This window comes from Schistocerca cancellata, chromosome 8 (assembly GCF_023864275.1).
Source record: "Schistocerca cancellata isolate TAMUIC-IGC-003103 chromosome 8, iqSchCanc2.1, whole genome shotgun sequence".
NCBI classification, from domain to species: domain Eukaryota; kingdom Metazoa; phylum Arthropoda; class Insecta; order Orthoptera; family Acrididae; genus Schistocerca; species Schistocerca cancellata.
Window position 1 is genome coordinate 35,130,028 of NC_064633.1, and position 21,248 is coordinate 35,151,275.

The following is a 21,248-nucleotide window of genomic DNA, read 5'->3' on the forward strand; positions in this document are numbered from 1 at the left end:
TAATGGCTGAGGTGAACATCATTAGCTTACTATAAACTGTTCTAACCATTAAGCAAACTAAATGTTCACTGACAGATTTGCCATTGACTGAGTCCCTTCTGGCATCTGGATTGATAACTTCTTATCAGGCTTCTTATTGCCTCTCTGCTAGATGCCACTCCTAGAATTTCTCTGTTACTAATTGTCTATTCTATGTCTTCTCCTTCATTTCGGTATTGTATGTAATCATTTTGTCTGTATAATTTTTGAATTCATTGATTATCAAAATGGTGCACATTTCTGTTACTAAGTTGCAAGTGTTGTTTAAAATCCTCATTCAGCCTGTGTTGATGATATAAAATATGATGATAGGAATTTTCAACAAACAAGGTGACATTTAAGGAATTTGAAGTTCCATCAGTCTGCATTTATTTTAACAATAGTTCTGATATGACAATCAACCTCAATTTGATATTGTCCAATAGTAAAAAATGATAGGTCAGTAACCAGTGCTTCCCAATTGTGTCCTGTGATGCCCTGGGCTGTTGCAAAAATGAAGACAGACAGAGAGTATGAATAAAAATCAATTGAATAATGTTGACAATCAATTGTAAAATATATACCATGCAGTTCTGAATGTTCAAAAATCAATGTGGAACAGGAATAAGGATAGATATATTCAATCTGATTCCACGATTTTAGAAGTTGTTTTAGAGAACAGTAAGCTGCTTCATCTTATTAATTATATTAATGGTAAATCTGTTCACTAAATAATTTATAAATTTAAAATATATGTTTCATAATTATATTTTTTAAGCTAACAGCACCACTTCAGTTTCATTGGAGGGACCAATGTTTGACTTGGGGTGCTGCAGAAAAATTCTGAAATTTTAAAGGTGTCAGGAACCAAAAAAGGTTGGGAAACACTGGTTATTATTATTATTATTATTATTATTATTATTATTATTATTATTATTGTTAACCTAAATCTATGATTTGATGATGAATAGTGACTGTTTGCAACTGAATCTAATTATGCCTGATTAACTGTGACTAACTATTTAACAAACATTATTTTTAATTACCTGAGACTAATGGTGATTAACCAATGGTAAATAAATACTGTTCACCATATGTATTCATAGCCTAGAACAGAAAATTTTCTACTAATTATCTACAAGATGATAAAACACAAATGCACTTTCAATAATAATACTAATAAAGCCCAAGGTGAAGACAGTCTCACAGCAGAAATTCTAAAATCTGTTGAAGATTTCGTTATCAGAATTACAAAAGAAAAACTAGATTATGCCTGAGACACTGAAACAATCCCAGAAAACTGGAAGGCTGCATTAATTCACCCACTTCTAAAAAAGGGGTCAAAACAGATATCAGAAATTACGGGGGAATTTCATTACTACCCGAAGCATACAAAATATTATTGGAAGTCATTCTGCACAAATTAAATACTCAGTTGGATAAACAAACTGGAGTGTATCAAGCTGGATTTAGAAGTAGCAAATCCTGTCCACATCAAACCCTAAACCTTAAACAAATAATTAGTTACATGAAAATATCTAATAAAAAATAGTGCTTATAGTTACTGTTTTTTTAAAAAAAGGCATATGTTTCGATAGATGGACTCTTTCCTTGAAACCTTGAAGGAATTTTCAGTAGATAGGAAAACTCTGGAAATAACTACACAAACTCTTACAAACACAGAATCTAGTCCCTTCCAAATTGTATCAGGAGTCAGATAAGAAGACATTTGCCATCTTTGTTATTCAGTTGTGTTCTGAAAAAGGTTATAAGACAATGGAAAATAGATGAAAAAAAACAAAGATTAATTAACTTCACAAAGCTGGGTAGAAGAAAAGAATAAATAAATTTAACCTTAGACAATGCAATGAAAAGTCTAGAACTACTGAAGGAGATAGCTGAAAATGCAGGTCTGCAAATATTGTTTGAAAAGATAGAATACATGACCATTAAAGTAACTCATCAAGAATTTTATAAACCAAGTATACAACACCAAAAAACAGACAACTTTAAATATCTGGGTCAAAATATAAACAAAAAGTGAAAAAGAAGCAATTAAAATTAGAACTGAAAAGAAGGAAACAGCATACATGGAAGTTAGATGGCTTTACAGTAAAAAGTGTCTTTCTAGTGATGTTAAATTAAGGAATTATAATACAGTTGTAAAATCAGAAGCCCTCTGCAGGTTGGAAACACCACTTTTATGAAGATGCAAAACAGTGTTAGAAGATTTAGAAAAGTAAGAAAGAAGAATCTCGCAAAAATATTGGGTCCTGAAGGAATGATTTAAATGTTCCCTTCCATGTTCCTTAGGGACATACATGTATAAGGGGGCCTGCTAATTAATAAAGACAACAATAAGTGACAAGATGTGCCAAAAGAGGCAGGAGAGCTGGTTTGGAGATAGAATTCCTAGAAGCTAACAACTACAATAAAATTTAATAAGTTACTATCTCTTAATCAATGTGGGTCCTTGCTTGTGGCAGAGTCCTTGAACAGGGCAGACTAGAATAGTTTGCAGTACTTCGTTCAGCATCGCCTGACAGCATGAGAAGACCCGCTTCAGTGACGTGCTTGGCAGTAAAGGAGTGCCAAACAGCCAGGGATGGAACAGTAATAAACCCGCCTGGTGCACACTGCACTAAGTACATCACACTGCACACAGTGATCCCGGTGCTGATATTGGCGGGATGAACCAGACGTCCAACATTGGGCTTCATACACCCACAGTCAAGGGAAGCCTCCCAAGGGAACATGGCTCGAGAAGATGGCACTGAAAATGCAGTAGCACTCCTCTCATTAAGTGGACCACAAAAAATGCTGACCTTGGATGCAGGCACAAAATTCTGCTGTATACACACACTCCAGCAAAGTGCAGCAGATGACGATGCAAGGCATGTGGCATTGTGTGGGACGATCTGCCGAGAGCACAGCCGGGAGATGGTGCCTCATCGAAGTGGGAGAAGAGACTGCCCAAGCGACAGTTCAGCATGTGTAGCATCCAGAAAGCTTGGTAGTGTATGCTCTACATCCAGTGGCAGTGATCAGTGAGGCTGCTGGGGAGATGTGGTAATACCTTGACTAGTAGGCACTTTGCACTGGTTTACAGTCAGCACAGCCCATTGTTTGCCACTACAAGTGGAGGCAAATGGAAGGAGATGTCACACAGTGCCTCCCCCCCCCCCCCCTTCTGAGGGGGAAACATAGATGCCAGCCATGCAGAGGACTGTTTGGAGCTGACAGGATGCTTGCTGGGCGGCATGCACAAGTTGTTACTGCTGTGATCATGCTATGGTTTCCAGCGAAAGAGTTGCATGGGCATCTCCTGAGCACAGCATTGGGAGTGTCTGAAATGGTGTTGCTGCTCCAATGGTGTGCTAGTGGTGGTGGTGATGGCATTCTTTCAGGAGTGGTGGGCACCTGTGGTGGAGCCAGGGCGATGTTTGCATCGACTGGAGGCTGTGAAAGGACAGTGCAATAGAGGACAATGTTGGCCTGCATTGTATTGGAGACAGGACTAGTGGTGCTGTGACTGGGGCCATTGGTAGGTGGGGGCAAGTCACCTCAGTGGTGCTGCCTCTGGGACATAGGCTGGCTTGAACCTGTCAATGGAGACAGTTCCTGCACCACTTTCAGACAAATGGAGAAAATCTTGACCCTGTGTTGCAGCACCAGGTGGGGCCCAAATATTGAGTACAGATGGTGGCTGGTATGTGTCCACCAATAGCGTGCTGTAAGGTCACGGTGGATAAAGGTATGTTGCTCATCATGATGTTGCAGAGGTGTTGGTGGCAACTGGGCCATGAAGCCTTGGAGCTGCTTCACAAAACCTGGAATGGTGCTGTCAGGAGGAAGTGGGGTTGCCTCCAAAAAACTGCCAGGAATGCTGAGTGACTGTATGTATACCAGCCAGCAGAAGTCCCCAGTTTGGTTTTGTGTGTGATTTGTAGGCCTAGAAGTATTAGAGATAAGGTAGCAGACCATTCGGAAGAATAACATGTAAGGGCAGCCTTAAGTGTACGGTGGAATGGCTCCACCATGCCGTTTACTGCAGTGTGGTAGCTGGTGGTATGGTGGAAATTGGAGCCGCAGGTGGCCATCAAAGATCAGAAGAAGGCAGGGGTGAACTGGTGCCTGTGATCTGTAGTAATGTCCTGGAAGTCTCCAAAGTGGGATACCCAGGTCTGAATGAAGGCTGCAGCCACAGTTTTAGCTGAAATATCAGGGATAGCGTTGGCCTCCAGCCAGCATGTAAATCTGTTGATAATTGTTAGCAGGTATCAACATCCAATGGAGGAGGTTAGTGAGCCGACAGTGTTTAGGTGTACATGCATGAACTGGTGTTCTGTGGAGAAGGGGGGAGGGGGGGGGGGGAGGAAGGCGGCTGCAGGGGAATGAACATGCTGTCCGATCTTAGCACAGAACACAGGACTGGGCCCAGTTGCTGCTGTCACGTTGAATGCCCAACTAGAAAAAGTGTTGTTTCATGAGGATGGCAGAAGTATGGATTACCTGAGTGTGTAAGGCAATGGACATGGTCAAATGCCGGTTTTCAGAAGGCAGGAAGGAGAAACAGGCAGGGGCGATCGTTGGAACCATCAGGATGTGAAGGATCCAAGAGGACATCACACCAGATCTTGTGGTCAGAGCAGGTTATGGATCCTAGCCAGAGTCAGCATTCTGAAGGGAGTCAGCAAGTCACCCTCCTGACCAGCAGCCAGGGAATTATAGTGTGTGCGTTGGGTGATGGCACAGGAGCGGGTAAGGCAATGGGCCACAATGTTATCAATGCCGGCAGCATGCCAGACCTCAAGAATGAATTGTGCAGTGTGCTCCTGTAGCGTAAACAGTCTGGGTGAGATCTGATTTATGTCATCTGCAGAAACCACAGATCAGTGGGCATTGGTCTGTGAAGATTGTAAATGCATGTGCCTCGACTGAAGATCGGAAAGAGCAGATGGCTTTGTGGACTGTGAGCAGCTTATGGTCATATGTACCCCAGTGGCATCATGCATCAGAGAGCTTGGACAAAAAGAAGTTGACTTATTGGCAGACATTCTCCACACATTGTTGTAGCAAGGCCCTGACAGCCATCTGTCTCACATCTGCCACTGTTGTGAGGGGAGTAGTTTGGTGGGCCAAAAGGGCCACATTGGTGAGGTGCCATTTACTTTTTCAAAACACTCAATCGTGGCCTGTTCCAAGGAAGTGCTGTAGTAAGCAGCTCTTGGATGGCAGTGACATCCTTAAGATGTTGAAAGAAAAAGTTGACCATGCTGATGAAAACGCTGAAGGCCTTTGGAGGTAGTAAGGTATGGAAAGTCTGCTACTGCCTGTACTGTCTTGGAGAAGGGATGGGAGCTGGCAGCAGAGACTTAAGTGCCTAAGGAATTCAATCTTGCTTGACTGGAAAACACGTTTGCCATGTTGAGGATCACTCCAGCTTTGTGTAGGTGGGAAAAAATTCAATTAGGTGTTGGTGGCGTTCAGTAGGGTCCCTGGAGTAGATGAGTATATCATCTAGGTAGTCAAAACATCCCAGTGCGCCTCGGAGGATATTGTCCAAAAATTGCTGCCATGTCCGTGTGGCATTGTATAGGCTGGATGTCATGATTGCGCTATTGAATGGTCCAAAAGATGTGATTATGGCTGTGTTCTCACTGTCCTCCAAGGCAACTGGAATTTTTGTGTAGGCTTTAGTGCAATCTATAGAGGATAGCAGTCAGGTATGGTGCAGGAGTTGTTGCAAGAGCACCAGGAACCATCCTTTGTGGGAACGGGGTGAAGCGCTGAAGTCAAGGGGCTTTTGGAAGATTGATTTACCCTGGCTGTGAGCAGCTCTTCAAACTCCTTTTGTGCAACTTTGTAATTATGAGAGGGGAGGGGGTGGGTGTGAGCATGGCAGAAAATCAGCAGACCATAATGTGGCTTGAATACAAAATAAATGGGCAAAATTTTTTGTGAGTGTTTCTCTGAAGATATGATGTGAGTAGCAGGAAAAGTGGTCTAGGATAGGGGTGTGTGTAAGAGGCAGTGATGGTTGGAAAGGTGACAGAAAGCTACCTTAGGTGATATAAAAAATTACTAGATCAGTTAGATCTCATTTCAAGGTATGAAGATGACACAATTTGTTAAAGTATTCCAGATTGATATGTTAGCCAGTTCATAGATAATTATGTGGTTTTGTAGCATATGCTGTGTGAAATCTGCTTCTGAATCGTGCTGTGTGTACAGAAGGATGCAGTTGAGCTGATGGAATCTCTCTTTCTGACACTCCCCCACTTCAGGTGAAGGGTGTAGTTTTTGAATCATTTAAAAGGTGATATGCAATAGGATATACACACATCAAAAAAAGTTTTGTATCACCTTGGTTCTGGGACTTCTGGATTCTATACGGAAAATTGGAATAGAGATCAACATAACATCATTTCCGCCCTTTTTATTGCTCATGGAAATCACACCATACAGCGAGACCTTCAGAGGTGGTGGTCCAAATTGCTGTACACACCGGTACCTGTAATACCCAGCAGCACATCCTCTTGCATTGATGCATGCCTGTATTCGTCATGGCATACTATCCACAAGTTCATCAAGGCACTGTTGGTCCAGATTGTCCCACTCCTCAATGGTGATTCAGCATAGATCCCTCAGAGTGGTTGGTGGGTCATGTCATCCATAAACAGCCCTTTTCAGTCTATCCCAGGCATCAGAATGAGAGTTTCACTCTGCAGCAGAGTGTGTGCTGATATGAAACTTCCTGACAGATTAAAACTGTGTGCCAGACCAGACTGGAACTCGGCACCTTTGCCTTTCGTGGGCAAGTGCTCTACCAACTGAGCTACCCAAGCACGACTCATGCCCCATCCTGACAGCTTTACTTCTGCCAGTACCTCGTCTCCTACCTTCCAAACTTTACAGAAGGTCTCCTGCAAACCTTGCAGAACTAGCACTTCTGAAAGAAAGGATATTGCGGAGACATAGCATAGCCACAGCCTGGGGGATGTTTCCAGAATGAGATGTTCACTGTGCAGTGGAGTGTGCGCTGATATGAAATTTCCTGGCAGATTAAAACTGTGTGCTGGACCGAGACTCAAACTCGGGACCTTTGCCTTTCGTGGGCAAGTACTCTCATTCTCAAAACATCCCCCAGGCTGTGGCTAAGCCACGTCTCCACAATATCCTTTGCTTCAGGAGTGCTACTTCTGCAAGGTTTGCAGGAGAGCTTCTGTAAAGTTTGGAAGGTAAGTACTGGCAGAAGTAAAGCTGTGAGGACAGGGTGTGAGTGATCCTTGGGTAGCTCAGTTGGTAGAGCACTTGCCCGTGAAAGGCAGAGGTCCCGAGTTCGAGTCTCAGTCTGGCACACAGTTTTATCCTAGGCATGTTTGATAGCGTTCATGTCTGGAGAACATGCTGGCCACTCTAGTCGAGCAATGTCATTCACAAGGTGTGACTGATGGGGGCACGAATTGTTTCCATGAAGATGAATGCCTCGCCAATATGCTGCCAATATGCTTGCACTATTGGTCAGAGGATGGTATTCACGTATCGTACAGCCGTTACGGCACCTTCCATGACCACCAGAGGCGTACATCGACCCACATAATGCCGCCCCAAAACATCAGGGAACCTCCACTTCACTCCACTTGCTGGACAGTGTGTCTAATGTGTTCAGCCTGACTGGATTACCTCCAAACATGTCTCTGACGATTGTCTGGTTGAAGGCATATGCAACACTCATTGGTGAAGAGAACGAGATGCCAATTCTGAGCAGTCCATTTGGCATGTTGTTGGGCCCATCTGTACCGTGCTACATAGTGTCATGGTTGAAAGGTGGACCTCACCATGGACATTGGGAGTGAAGTTGTGACTCATGCAGCCTATTGCACACAGTCTGAGTTGTAACACAATGTCCTGTGGCTGCACAAAAAGCATTATTCAACATCGTGGCATTGCTGTCAGGGTTCCTCCAAGCCATATTCCATAGACAGCGGTCATCCACTGCAGTAGTAGCCCTTGGGCAGCCTGAGTCAGGCATGTCATCGACAGTTCCCATCTCTCTGTATTTCCTCCATGTCTGAACAACATCGCTTTGGTTCATTCCAAGATGCCTGGACACTTCCCTTGTTGAGAATCCATCCTGGCACAAAGTAACAATGCAGACATGATCAAACCGTGCTATTGACCATCTAGGCAACCTACAGACAAAACGAGCCGTGTACCTCCTTACTGGTTGAATGACTGGAACTGGTCAGCTGTCAGACACCCTCTGTCTAATATTTACAGCTTTAAGTGGGTTTAGTGACATCTATGAACAGTCAAAGGGACTGTGTCTGTGATACAATATCCACAGTCAATGTCTATCTTCAGGAGTTCTGGGAGCCAGGGTGATGCAAAACTTTTCTTGATGTGTGTATTTATTTTGTGTAAGTGGATTACATTTAAAGCAGGAAATATTAACACCCCAGTTATTGCAGATTTGTGTTCTGTTATTCTACTGTCAATTATTTAGTCAAATTATTACCAAAGGATTTATAAGTTAGGTAGTAAATAAATAAGCAACAAATAAAACAGAAGTGGAGGATGGTTGGATGAGAGAAATGGAGAGAAGCAAAAAGAAAGGTAAAAGCACCAAACACAAAATAAAGAATTATGTAGAGAGAAGGAGGACACTGAATCTTAACTGTGTGTCAGTGTAACACTCATCATCGATTTCCTATTTCCAGTGAACTCCGAACCAAACCTTAACTTTAAGAAATATAATCCATTTCTCCCTGGTAGAAAGTGGTATACTACTAACCTTCAAATATAAATTGTTTTTCTGTTATCACAGCCCTACTTGTATCTTTGATTTCAGTTTGCTCTAATGGAGACTGTTACAACAGCCCTGCTTGACCGTTTTCCAAGTCTGAGGGGCTACAAGATATGGGTGGTTATGGTAGTGTCTGTCTTTGGATACTTTGGTGGCCTTATATTTACAACAAATGTGAGTTATTATTTTATCTATTTTGATGACTTTTATTAACTGTGTACTGTCTGGATCAGTTCAGTAAATACCAAAATTGTAGCCTCTATATTTTATGTTGCCATTTCATATCTGAAACAAGATCAATGATAAGCATGTGGGCAAAGTTACTTAGCATTAAGTATGAAACCCATTTCTAAAATATTATCTCATGGTGAACATCTACAATATCTGAGAGTGACAAAACTATAGATGATTACCAATAAACATTAGCAAAACAGATATCCCTTATCCATTCCTTGAATTGATTGCTACAGAAGGAAGAAGAAGAAAGATTTGTGACTAAAATATGCCCATATTGTGATAATGCTCATCTATTGAACCACTGTTTCCTTTTAATCTGTCAAGTGCAAAATACTGTATTATATACAAGGGTTAAAACATTATATTGTACATTGGAGTACATAAAAGCTATGTATTCAGCAGACCTGTATGTGCACCATCATGCAGAGCATCTGAGGAATTAACGCTACAAGTCTTCCTCAACACTTTTCCATAACTCTTCATTAATCTTGTACCAATATTGAACCACCTACAATCAATTGTACACCTTAATGAGTTGTCTGGCATGAGGAGATCCAGGATCCATGCTGGCCATTTGAACTGGTGGTGAAGATGTTGCTGAATCATGCACAGTCCAGCAACCTCAGAATTGTTTATCACTTACTGTAAACACATATGATCCACGATTCCCTTATGTTCAACCTGAATATTATCACATTTCCAACATGTCCAAATAACATGTTCTATCCAACTAGTCTTCAAAAAAAATGTGGTCAAAATAAAGATTGCCATGACACCCTGGCCCATATCATTATATGAAGTGGATTCCTTTCAAACCTCTGCGCATAATGGGAGCTATCCTTACAGCAGAAAATCACATTCCTTTGATGTGAACTGCAGTATATTGTACATTTCATCAGGAGGTAATACTCTTGAGCAAGGTATGGCATTTTGAAACTGTGCTAACAAAGCATGGCAGGATGCAACTTAATGCTCCATGTTGTTGTCCGACAATTCATTCACAAGCATCAGTCTAAATCCTTGTATTTTAACATTTTTTTAAAAGATATTGTGCATTATTGTTCACAGTAATTGAAGTTCAGATGCTCTTTTGCTAGTGGATTTCATTAAAGACTGCTCATTTGATCAAGTGACAGCAGCACATGTTTACTCTCATGTTTTTTTCTATGTGCACTGTGTAGTCTGTCTTTTAAACTGCCTGAAACAAAAGTACAATATTATGAAAGGAAAGTTGCTACCCACCATACAGTGGAGGTGCTTAGTCGCAGATAGGCACGACAAAAAGACTGTCTCAAATAAGCTTTCGGCCAGCAAGGCCTTTGTTGAAAATAGATCTCACACACACACACACTCACACACACACACACACACACACACACACACACACACACACACACTCCCACTCTCACACACACACCAAACGCAACTCACACACACATGACTGCAATCTCTGGCAACTGAAACAATGTGGCTTCAGTTGCTTGAGACCTCAGTCGAGTGTGTGTGTGTGTGTGTGTGTGTGTGTGTGTGTGTGTGTGTGTGTGTGTGTGTGTGTGTTTTGTCTATTTTCAACAAAGGCCTTGCTGGCTGAAAGCTTATTGTGACAGTCTTTTTGTTGTACCTATCCAATATATGGTAAGTAGCAACTTTCCTTTCATAATATTGTTACATTCCATTCTGGATTTTCCATTGTTTGAAACAAAAGTACATTTCTCCCTATTAGGCAGTGTTGCTTTATGAAGTGGGTTCTTCTCAAAGCAACCTATAAAATGCTCATTGTCTCATATCTGTGGATGTTCTGGCATCCACAATTACCCTTACCAACATCACTAATCATTCCTCAACAGTGTGACTGCATTCATTCACATTAGCCATGGCACCACAACTGAAATAAAGCAATACTAAAACAAAACAACATAATATTGACAACAATGCTTCTTGTCAACTTCAAAGGAGAGTTATCAATAAAAAACTATTTATTTAATGAAATAATATGCAAGTGAACTGCCAGATGTTTGTGCCCAAAGGGCACCATATTTCAGTATTGGTCATGTAGCCATCTCCAGGTGTACTGATAAAATGATCATCTGGTGGCATGGAGGTTGCTTGTATCTCTACCACTTTCCTGCAGTGTTCCATCCACAGTCTGTTCCTAGAAGTGCATTGCTGCCGGTGTGTCGATTGCAGCAAGCTGTCTGCTACTCACGCCATGTTTCAGTCTCATGGCAACAGTGACTCCATCAATTCCAGAGGTCAGTTCCCTTTGTTTGTTAAAAGTTCCCCTCTTGATTATAATTAAACTAACTTGTACTAAGGTTGGTAGCATGTGTCACTGTTGATATGTTGGCTCCTGGCTAGAATTTCAGTTGATTCCTTAATGATGCAGTTCCAGTAATGAGCCAGAGCTCTGGTGCAGTGGTACTTCACCCCATGTATTTCACAAAGGCAATGTTTCCTGGCTGCTGACTTTTTGGACTGTATGAAATGAGTATATGATTGATGTTTTCAGCAGCAGTCTTCAGCAGTGCATGTCTGTGAACAGAAGAAAGTGCTAACATACAAGGGTTTATTTTGAGACATTGCAGTTTATATGTGTGGTTAAATTCAAAAACAAGAACATAAATGCAATAATACAAAAAATACATAGTAGATACTGGTATCTAGTGATACTTAGGGAACCACTACTTACCAGCATGTGGTACATGTGAAACACAACACATAAAATTATGAGTCCAATTCTTACTAAATTAAGGTTTACCACATTCTTCTGCTGACACCTTCATATGGTGCCATACCGGCGGATGATTTGATACACTATGGCCTTGCGAAGTGTAAGATCATCCTTGGTAACACTCGTGTCTTAGTGAATGGGCAGAAAGTCTTAATGTTGTGTTTCTAGAGTGTGTATCTTACTTTCCCCAATAATGCCATCATGTGTGGCACAAATACAGTGGAAATTCTCTGTTCCTGTTCCTCCCTAGTCTGGAGGCTAGGGAAGCAGGTGTTGCATATAGTGCCTATTGAATCTGTCCATCAGTGAAGCCATTTTTCTTGAAGACTGCCTTCTCTGGCTCAAAGAGCATACATATTCCATGTGTTAGGGTTTTAAGTACACCAGTTTTCTGTGCTGACAGTGGTAGCTGCCAGCATGCGGATATAAGTCAGTGTGAGTCTTCGGGTGCAGTATATACTGTGATCCAAAGATCTATCTGCCTTCCTCTTCATCATGATACCCAGAAAGAGCAGCTTAATGTCCACTTCAGTCTATATCATTAATCTAATATTTGTGGAAGGGAGTTGAGGTGTTAAGGAATCTGTTTAGCCCATGTCTTCCATGTGGCCATATTACAAACATGATACCAGTATACAGGATAAGCAGGTTGATTTCAGTGATAGTGATTCAAGTGCTTAATCTTTGATATGTTCTACATCCAAGTTAGTCACTACCAACGAGAATGTGCTGCCCGTCCTGACCCCCTCCATATGCCTGTACTGCACATATACATAGCTTTGTTATATCTTCTCTGTCTTTGTGGTCAGATCCCTATCTATCTTCTGGTATGTCTCATCCTACAGCAGGCTTCACATCTTCTCAATATAATCTTTGTGAGAAAGGATATCAGTAGTATTGCCCTTGTCTGAAGCTGGTGTGAGTGCAATGTTGAGGCCCTTCTCCAGGACTAAAGTAACATTCCTATCCAATTCACTGATGGTCAGGTTGATGATAGTCTTGAAAGGAGTTCCTATAGGTGGTTCCTCCAAACGATGTTCAAATTTCAATATATATCAGCTTGTGGGTGTGCTCTGTGGGGCATCAGAAGTAGTCTAGATGACACCAACAATCCAGTCTCTCATACAGGTAATAAAGTGGTTTGCAGCTGTAGAAGTCTTTCCAGAATACATGACGTGGAATACAACTGCACCAGAGTTCTGTCTCCACCATCTCATTACTTTGCAGCATTTGCAAGGAGTGCATTGAGATTAAAACCAGGGACCAACTTGTCAACCGTGATAAACTCAACATAGTTTGGTACCCCACTCTTGGTTTAATTAGCTGCATCAATGGAATTTTTAACAAACATAAAGAACTGATCTGTGGGATTGACAGGGCTGCTGTTGCTATCACCTAAATGCAAGCAGTGGCATATGGACAGTGGGGGTAGTGGAAACACACACATATCAGTTCATCAGAAGACCTGGTGTTGCTGACAGCAGGACCTCTTGCTGAAATATTGTGCCTTTTGTACAATAAAATCTGGCAATACATCTGTTAGCTATTTTGTTATAAAATTCACCAGAAGAGATGGAAGAATCACAATTGTTTATTTCCCCAACTGTACAAAGTAAGGAGAGTTACAAACACTTCTCGGGTAGCTTGTATATATGCTTTAGGAATGAAATAAAAGCAACTTGTGGAGATAATAAAGGAATCCACAAGTAAACAGTACAGTGAACTGTTTCTGCATGAACCACCAAGTAACATTAGTAATTGCTGCATTTTCGCAGCATATGCTTAAAAAGGCAACAACCAAACAATTTACACCCCATACAAAAAAATTAAGGCTTTGACAAAAAAACCAGCGGTTTTGACAATTGTACTGCTTATATTTATCTTCTCATTTGTGTTTAGAAATGATAATTTGTAGTAAGTCTGCATCCAGTCTCTTGTTGTGTCAAAGTTATCTGTTAGTGTGTGTATCACAAAATATAAGTGATAGATACCTCTGCAGGACAGTAACACACTGTTTTGTTGTTATGGCGGTTATTTTATGAACAACATTTTTACCTACATTACCAATAAGAACTTCCAGTCTCAAAATGTAGATATCCAAGTAATTTTCAGGAGTGATTAATAAGATGCATTTCAGTTTATTTTGGAGCATTTTTTAAATTTTTTATTTATTATTACTTATTTTTTAGATTTTTAGTGCTCCTATCATTGTTACATGTTATTATGTTGACCTTTGATCATTGTTCCTTACTTTAGAAATTTGCAGTGTTTCAATTTTTAGTTTGACAATATTTACAACAGAAACATTTGCTAAGCAGCACTAAAGCAAGAACAACTAAAGTAAGCCAGACACAAACAAGGGGACCTCATGGACTGCTCTGTCCTCTTGATGTCTCTCATACTTATGGGATTTAAATGTCAGTGCCAAGACATGAAATTCCTAAAGTAAATGAACTTCACAAAACACTAGAAAAAATTGACTTTGAAGATTTGAAGACACAAACACTGTTAACTGTACAAAATTTTGAGAATTTTACTGTCCATTTTTTTGCTTTAATTTGAATTAAAATTGGAATGTTTTTAAGAAACATTGCATCAAAATTAAGATAAGATGTAGATAACAACTTTTATTTTTAATTACTAATTGGATGAAAATGTGACTATCAATAATGGATTGGAATTTGGCACATAAGTTTGAAATATCAAATAGAAAATAAGTTACTTTCTATTTCTAAAGACCATGAATAAATACAAGTATGATATTAGAAACTTTATATATAGTTTTTTAACAATAACACATATCACACTTATTACCAATTTTTAATTAATTATGAATACTCACATTTTCATGCAGTTAGCAATTAAAAATAAAAGAATGTTATTATTAAAAATGTTGTTCAGTATTTGTTAATTAACACTTCAGTGTGCTGATAATGTGAAATATAAAGTAAAGTTAAAAAAAGAAAGTTGTTGTTAACAAGAATCAAACCAGTGACATCATTAAAAGATTCAAATGCTGCTCACTCAGCTACCAATGCCTCTGTTTAGATAAAACTTGAAATCATTTGTCTTTAGCAGTGCTCAGATCTTCATATCTAGAAAACTGATTTCTTAGAGTGTTTTTGAGAGGTACTGTGCTGGTTTACGGAATTCATGTTCTGTCATGGACCTTCTGATCCTATAATAATGAAATGGAGGAGATGGACTGGGAAAGGTAGGAAAGGAGGGGCAAGTCACATTCATCCCTACTTGAGATGACCCCAGCTGTTGTGTTGACAAGGTGGTGTAAGCAGGTTCAAGTGGGTATATGTTGTAATAGTTATCCAGAGATGAAAATTTTTGCACAGGATAAACTGCATGGAGAGCTGCACCAGACCAGTATTCAGAATGAAGAGAAAACAGACACAGATATATTAAGTATTACTACTTCCTGAAAGGGAAGGAATTTACCTCAGACAGTTATTGAATGTGGTAAGGTATTTTCTCTACCAGTATGAGGTGTGAAAAATGAGCCATCTGTCTTATTTCCATCTAATGAAACTCCTTCTGACCTGTAAATCCCATCATATGTGAAGCATGTGACCTTAATCAATGGTCTGTGATGTATTCCTTCACTTTAACAAACCTGTAAAGTTTGGCAGACTGTCAGTTCAAAGTGTTTTATATTAAGTTAGTTCACATGACAGCATGTTATATTCTACATATGTTGTTAGCACAGAAAATTACAAATATTAAATCATATTTAATGTCTAACTGACACATAAAATAATGTACGTCACATTAATATTTGGTAATATTTATTTTCAGAGTGGTATGTACTGGCTCCAATTGGTGGACAAATATGCAGCCAACTGGTCAGTCCTATTGATAGCTATTGTGGAATGTATTATCATTTCCTGGGTCTATGGTGCTAACAGGTTTCTTGCCGATATACAGGAAATGATTGGTCCACAATCAGAAACATGGAAGTTTTTTTGGAGGTGGATGTGGAAAATTGTAACTCCTGCAGCCTTATTGGTAAGAAAAATACTGCAAGAGATGTTCGGAAATGATTTACAATTGTGTTGTTTTACAAATGCCACTCAAACAATGGGCATGTCCTCTCATAGGATGATGTATTGATTCTTGAACAGCATGCTGATGCTGGATATCAGTTGTGAACACTGTGTATAGTGAAAGGGTAGCACTTCTTTGTTGTTAAGTCAAGAAAGCTATGGAAGGCAAATATCATGCTCAAAGATGGATGACATGGTTTCTGTGCAAGAAAGGAGCCAAAACAACAGATATCTATAAATATTTAACTGCAGTGAGTTGTCAAGAAGCTCCCACACAAAAGGCTATTTATATCTGCATCACAGGATTCGCTAGCAGAAGGGAATGCGTGGCCCCACACAAGCAGTGCCCGACTGCAAATTTGACTAATGGAGGTTCGTTGTTGTGGCACACGCACCATATTAATCGAATCTTGCTCCATTTGATGATGCTTTGTTCAATAACATGGAGGATACACTGTGAGGTAAGAGATTCAAAAACGATGGAGATTTGCAGGCAGCTGTCCATGAGTGGTGTCTAATATCCCCAAAGAATAGTTCCGTGATGCAATAATGAGGTTCATTAATAAGTATGGTAGTAAAACTGCTATTGTAAATCATTTCCAAATGCCATTCATAGAACCTATCAGTAATTAAATTTCATGATATGACATGTTTATACTCTTTTGTAGTTATTTTTAAGACCTTGTCATTAGGATAATTTTGTAACATCAGTTCCAAAGTTGTGTAAACATTAATCCATGGCTCTCATTTCCCACACATCACTTCAAAATTTTGTTAAATATTTGGGTATGTCAATGATTAAACATAGCCCACTCATAACTTCCATATTATCACCATTAAGGTATAAATAAGTGAATGACTGAAGGATTACATACAGTTCTATAATACATAGCACACAAACTACACACATCAAAAAAAGTTTTGCATCACCTCAGTTCCTAGAGTTCCAGAACCTGTACAGAAAATTGGAATAGAGATCAACATGAACATCATCTCCGCCATTTTTATTGCTCATGAAAACCACACATTGCATGTTGTACCACCATACAGCAAGACCTTCAGAGGTGGTGGTCCAGATTGCTGTACACACCGGTACCTCTAATACCCAGAAGCACGTCCTCTTGCACTGATACATGTCTGTATTCATCGTGGCATACTATCCACAAGTTCATTAAGGCACTGTTGGTCCAGATTGTCCCACTCCTCAGTGGCAATTTGGCAAAGATCCCTCAGGGTGGTTGGTGGTGGGTCACATCATCCATAAACAGCCCTTTTCAGTCTATCCCAGGCATGTACGATAGGGTTCATGTTTGGAGAACATGCTGGCCACTCTAGTCGAGCGATGTCATTATCCTGAAGGAAGTCATTCACAGGATGTGCACAATGGGGCTGTGAATTGTTGTCCATGAAGTCGAATGCCTCGCCAATATGCTGCCTATATGATTGCACTATCTGTTGGAGGATGGCATTCACGTATCGTACAGCTGTTATGGCACCTTCCATGTCCACCAGCATTATATGTTGACCCCATATAATGCCACCACAAAACACCAGGGAACCTCCACGTTGCTGCACTCGCTGAGTGTGCCTAAGGTGTTCAGCCTGACCAGGTTTGCCTCCAAACACATATCTGACAATTGTCTGGTTGAAGGCATATGCGACAGTCATTGGTGAAGAGAACATGATGCCAATCCTGAGCGGTCCATTCGGTATGTTGTTGGGGCCATCCATACTGCATGAATCCCATCAAACATTCATGGGACACACTTGAGAGGCCAGTTTGTATAATACATGCTGCACCAGCAACGCTTTCACAGTTACAGATGGCTGTCAAGACAGCGTGGTTCAGTATTTCAGTAGGGGCTGTGGCGACTTGTTGAGTCCATGTCACATCAATTTGCTGCACTATGCCAGGCAAAAGGAGGACTGACATGATATTAGGAGGTATGCCATGACTTTTGTCACCTCAGGATATGTCTTCTCAATATGAATCAGTTTACATACTCTTTTTATAGTTTCACTCATTACATTAATTCCCATGTTACTCAACAATGTTGACAGTATTCCATACCTCAGTATAATTTTCTCAAATAATACCCTTAGTACTGTGTTACCATCTTGCCATTCAATAGGGTCAGCTACCATTTCTCCAAGCTAGTTTTAAAGGTCTAAAAAAGGCCACATCAAGTGGAAGAGTCTTGAAACTGTTTTAATATTGCAACTTTTTCATTTTCACTTATTTCTTCTGCCATTCTTGGTTCAGCTGCCTTGCATTTTCAGATATAATTTTGTATAGCTTTCACATTTAGGAACATAACGTTCTTTTGTTCTCAGCTTAACTGTCTTGTGCTCTGTGTCCTGGGTGATCACACCTACTGTGTGCTTGTCTGCATCAACAACACTGCTGTCTCTAACTGCCTTTGGGTAGCTGACCCATACTACAGCTTCCTCTGCTGCATTCTGACCAATACTGCTGTCATCTTCCTGTCATGCACCAGCTGCCCCGACGTCTCTCACTCATGAGAGTGCATAGGTGACACTTTTATACATGATCTGATAGTCATATTCCTCCAGCTTTAACCTAAACTTAATCAACCTGGGTGACAGGTTTGATATACTATGTACTCATGTTAGTGATTCATGAACAGTAAATATCAGGAGCTATCTGCAAAACATGTACAGTTTAAAATCTTTTATTGCTCAGCAAATGACTAACATCAAGTGGCTGACACAAATGAGTAGAATTAGGTGGTAGAAGCACAAATTTAATGTCCTGTCCCTGGCACAGTTTAATCACGTTCTATGACAGATGACTCGAGAGATGGTCATCTATAATCCCTTTAGGTTCCTCTAATTGCTGGGCATAAGGCAAGACAATTTCAATGAACCATGATTCAAACATTGTTAGGTCAAACCAACCACTTTGATTCCTATCATAACCTGCACCAGTAATGCCCCCATCCATCCAAGTATCATATAGGTGTTTTTCCCTATAAACTGTGTATGATGGGAGGCCTGAGCCATTGGTAGCTGCTGCTATCATCACACTGATACTTGACTTAGAACTATCTATTATCCTTTAAGGATATCTTGTGCCTCGCTTCTCTATTACAGTCACTTGTCCAGGAGTGTCACAAAAGTCTGTCTCATCATAGTTTATAGTGTTGGAGGGAGGGACACCATTCAAGATCACTTCAAGGTGTTTAAAATAATCAATCTCTGTTTCTCGGATAACTACTGTATTTGCCCTCTTCACATTTTCACTTATCTTAATCATTAGTTCTTTATTTCTTTTCAGAAAAGATTTTACCCACTCATGCCCAGCTCAGTTGTAAAGAAATCTTTTTTCAAGCCTGCCTGCTTCATTGAGATATGCCTATAGTCCTCAGAGGAAACTCCCATATCACACAACACAATAATCCTTCAACCAGGCTTTTTTCCTCACTGTTGGTTAATGCTGGTTGGCCACCTACTTTTTGTTTGTATCTTGCCTTGAATTTTGTCACTTAATGTGGTATATGGAACTGTGTATTGCTCTGAAGCTTTCCAGATGCTTAATTTTCCCGATTTGACACTTCTCACTGCATTTAGAAGAAATTCTGGTTTGTAGTTTGATTTTCATATTAGTCCCAGAACCTTTGATATACTTGCGTGATCGGATTCACCCTACAAAAATGCAGTTTTGTAATTAGGCCTACATAGTGACTAAGCTGTATTAGCAATGAACAAAAAAATGAAACTGTATCACGTAAGACATTCGTATGCAAGCAACGATATAGCAAATTACCAGTTACATTTTGGAAGTAACAGGTGCCAGCAGAAGTTTTTGCACTGTTGTCTTGACTACATGAGTGTAGCACAAGAATCACACATCTACTGACAATGTGAATTGCCGGTTGAGTGCACTCCAACAATTAGTAAAGAATTCACGACAATGGTCAGCTGCAATGTAATTGTTAAAATGCTACGCTCATTTATCCAAATGTGGAAGAACTGATAAATGATCGGATTGACACCACCTGGTCGCATTAATCTCATTTTACGGCACAGTACCCTCTTTCTACATTATTTAGTGACCTCAAGGCATATGTAACAAGTAAGTCACTTCCAATTCTTCCCCAACTCAAAATTGCTCCAGTAGACATTTGGTAAATGTTTCTGATAATTATGTAGTTCTTTTCAAAGTCCTGATACTATGGACTTCATAACTTTGACCTTCCATGGGTTTAGCCTCAAGCCTTTGGCTAATGCAATATGTCCCAAATAGCATATCTCATTTCACAAAAATTCACATTTATCCACCTGTAGCATTATATTATGGAGTCTAAATATTTCAAATACTTCTGATAGCTGCTTATTGGGTTTCCCTAGGGAGGTGAACAACTTGTCACTTTGTAATCCTGTCAAAATGGAATTCATCAACTTCTGAAATGTACTTTGAGCTGTTTTTATATTCATGGGCATTATTTTGTATTTGTAATGCCCATCTTGATCCTGTTCAGTGTAATAAGATCCAGTAATAACCCTTCACTAAATCTAGGGTTGAGAAATGCTTTGCCTTTCTTGATTGTAAAGAATTTTATCTGTTCATGGCAGTGGATATATTGAATTTAGGGAGATCACATTCAGTTACCTATAGTCTGTGACTTTTCACATTTTTGCTTTCCAGTGGTATCCATCCGTTTCTGAATAAAAATTAATGGAAAATTCCAACCACTTGTGCTTGGCACTATCATGTCATTCTTTAATATATTTCAAATGTCTCGATGGATCTCCTTTTAGTGCTTGTGGCATGCTGTAGGGCCATGAGGAAATTACCCTACTTTCTGCCTCTGGTAGCACTTTAATTTTGTTTCTGATACTATCTGTATAAGACAGTTTGTATCTTGGTGAATAGGAAATTTCGCTGTACAAGGTGCATAGCTGTATAACAGCTGTTTTCCTCTTCTGCATTCAGATGACTTACTTGGATGTTCTCTTTTAGTACACTTACTCTTGCTTTCAACTGTGGCTTGTTTTTACACAATTCACTCTGAATGATTCCCACATCATGCCTACCCTGGTATTGTCTCCACTACCAACTGTGGGCAGTCTGCTGACACACTCTCATCTATAGTGTTTGGCACACTTGTTAAGCATTCTCCCGATTCTATTTTAGCTAATGCCTCAAGCATCCTTGTTGACCTTGTGTTTTGGAATGAATACCTCTCTCATTCTGTTTACCCCTATTTTTATTCAGCACAGCCATTCATCTTTTGCGTATGCCCTGTTTGCTTCTCTCTGATAATCCCTGTTGTCTGCCTCTGTTGCGTTTTGACAGTTAATTGCTTCCTATACTACTCGCTCTTACCTTTCCATGTGTTTCTTGCTCCATGCTCAATAAGCCTTTCTCAAAAGA

The 21,248-nt window shown here is 40.1% G+C and overlaps 1 protein-coding gene across 1 annotated transcript in view; it reads left to right on the forward strand.

The window, feature by feature from the left end:
- LOC126095008 (sodium- and chloride-dependent glycine transporter 2-like) overlaps window positions 1–21,248 on the forward strand; it is a 584,984-nt gene that overhangs the window by 516,303 nt on the left and 47,433 nt on the right. The window contains exons 8-9 of the mRNA XM_049909667.1: window positions 8,873–9,001; window positions 15,603–15,812. Of these exons, the coding sequence (XP_049765624.1) occupies window positions 8,873–9,001; window positions 15,603–15,812 (339 nt within the window). The remainder of the gene's footprint in view (window positions 1–8,872; window positions 9,002–15,602; window positions 15,813–21,248) is intronic.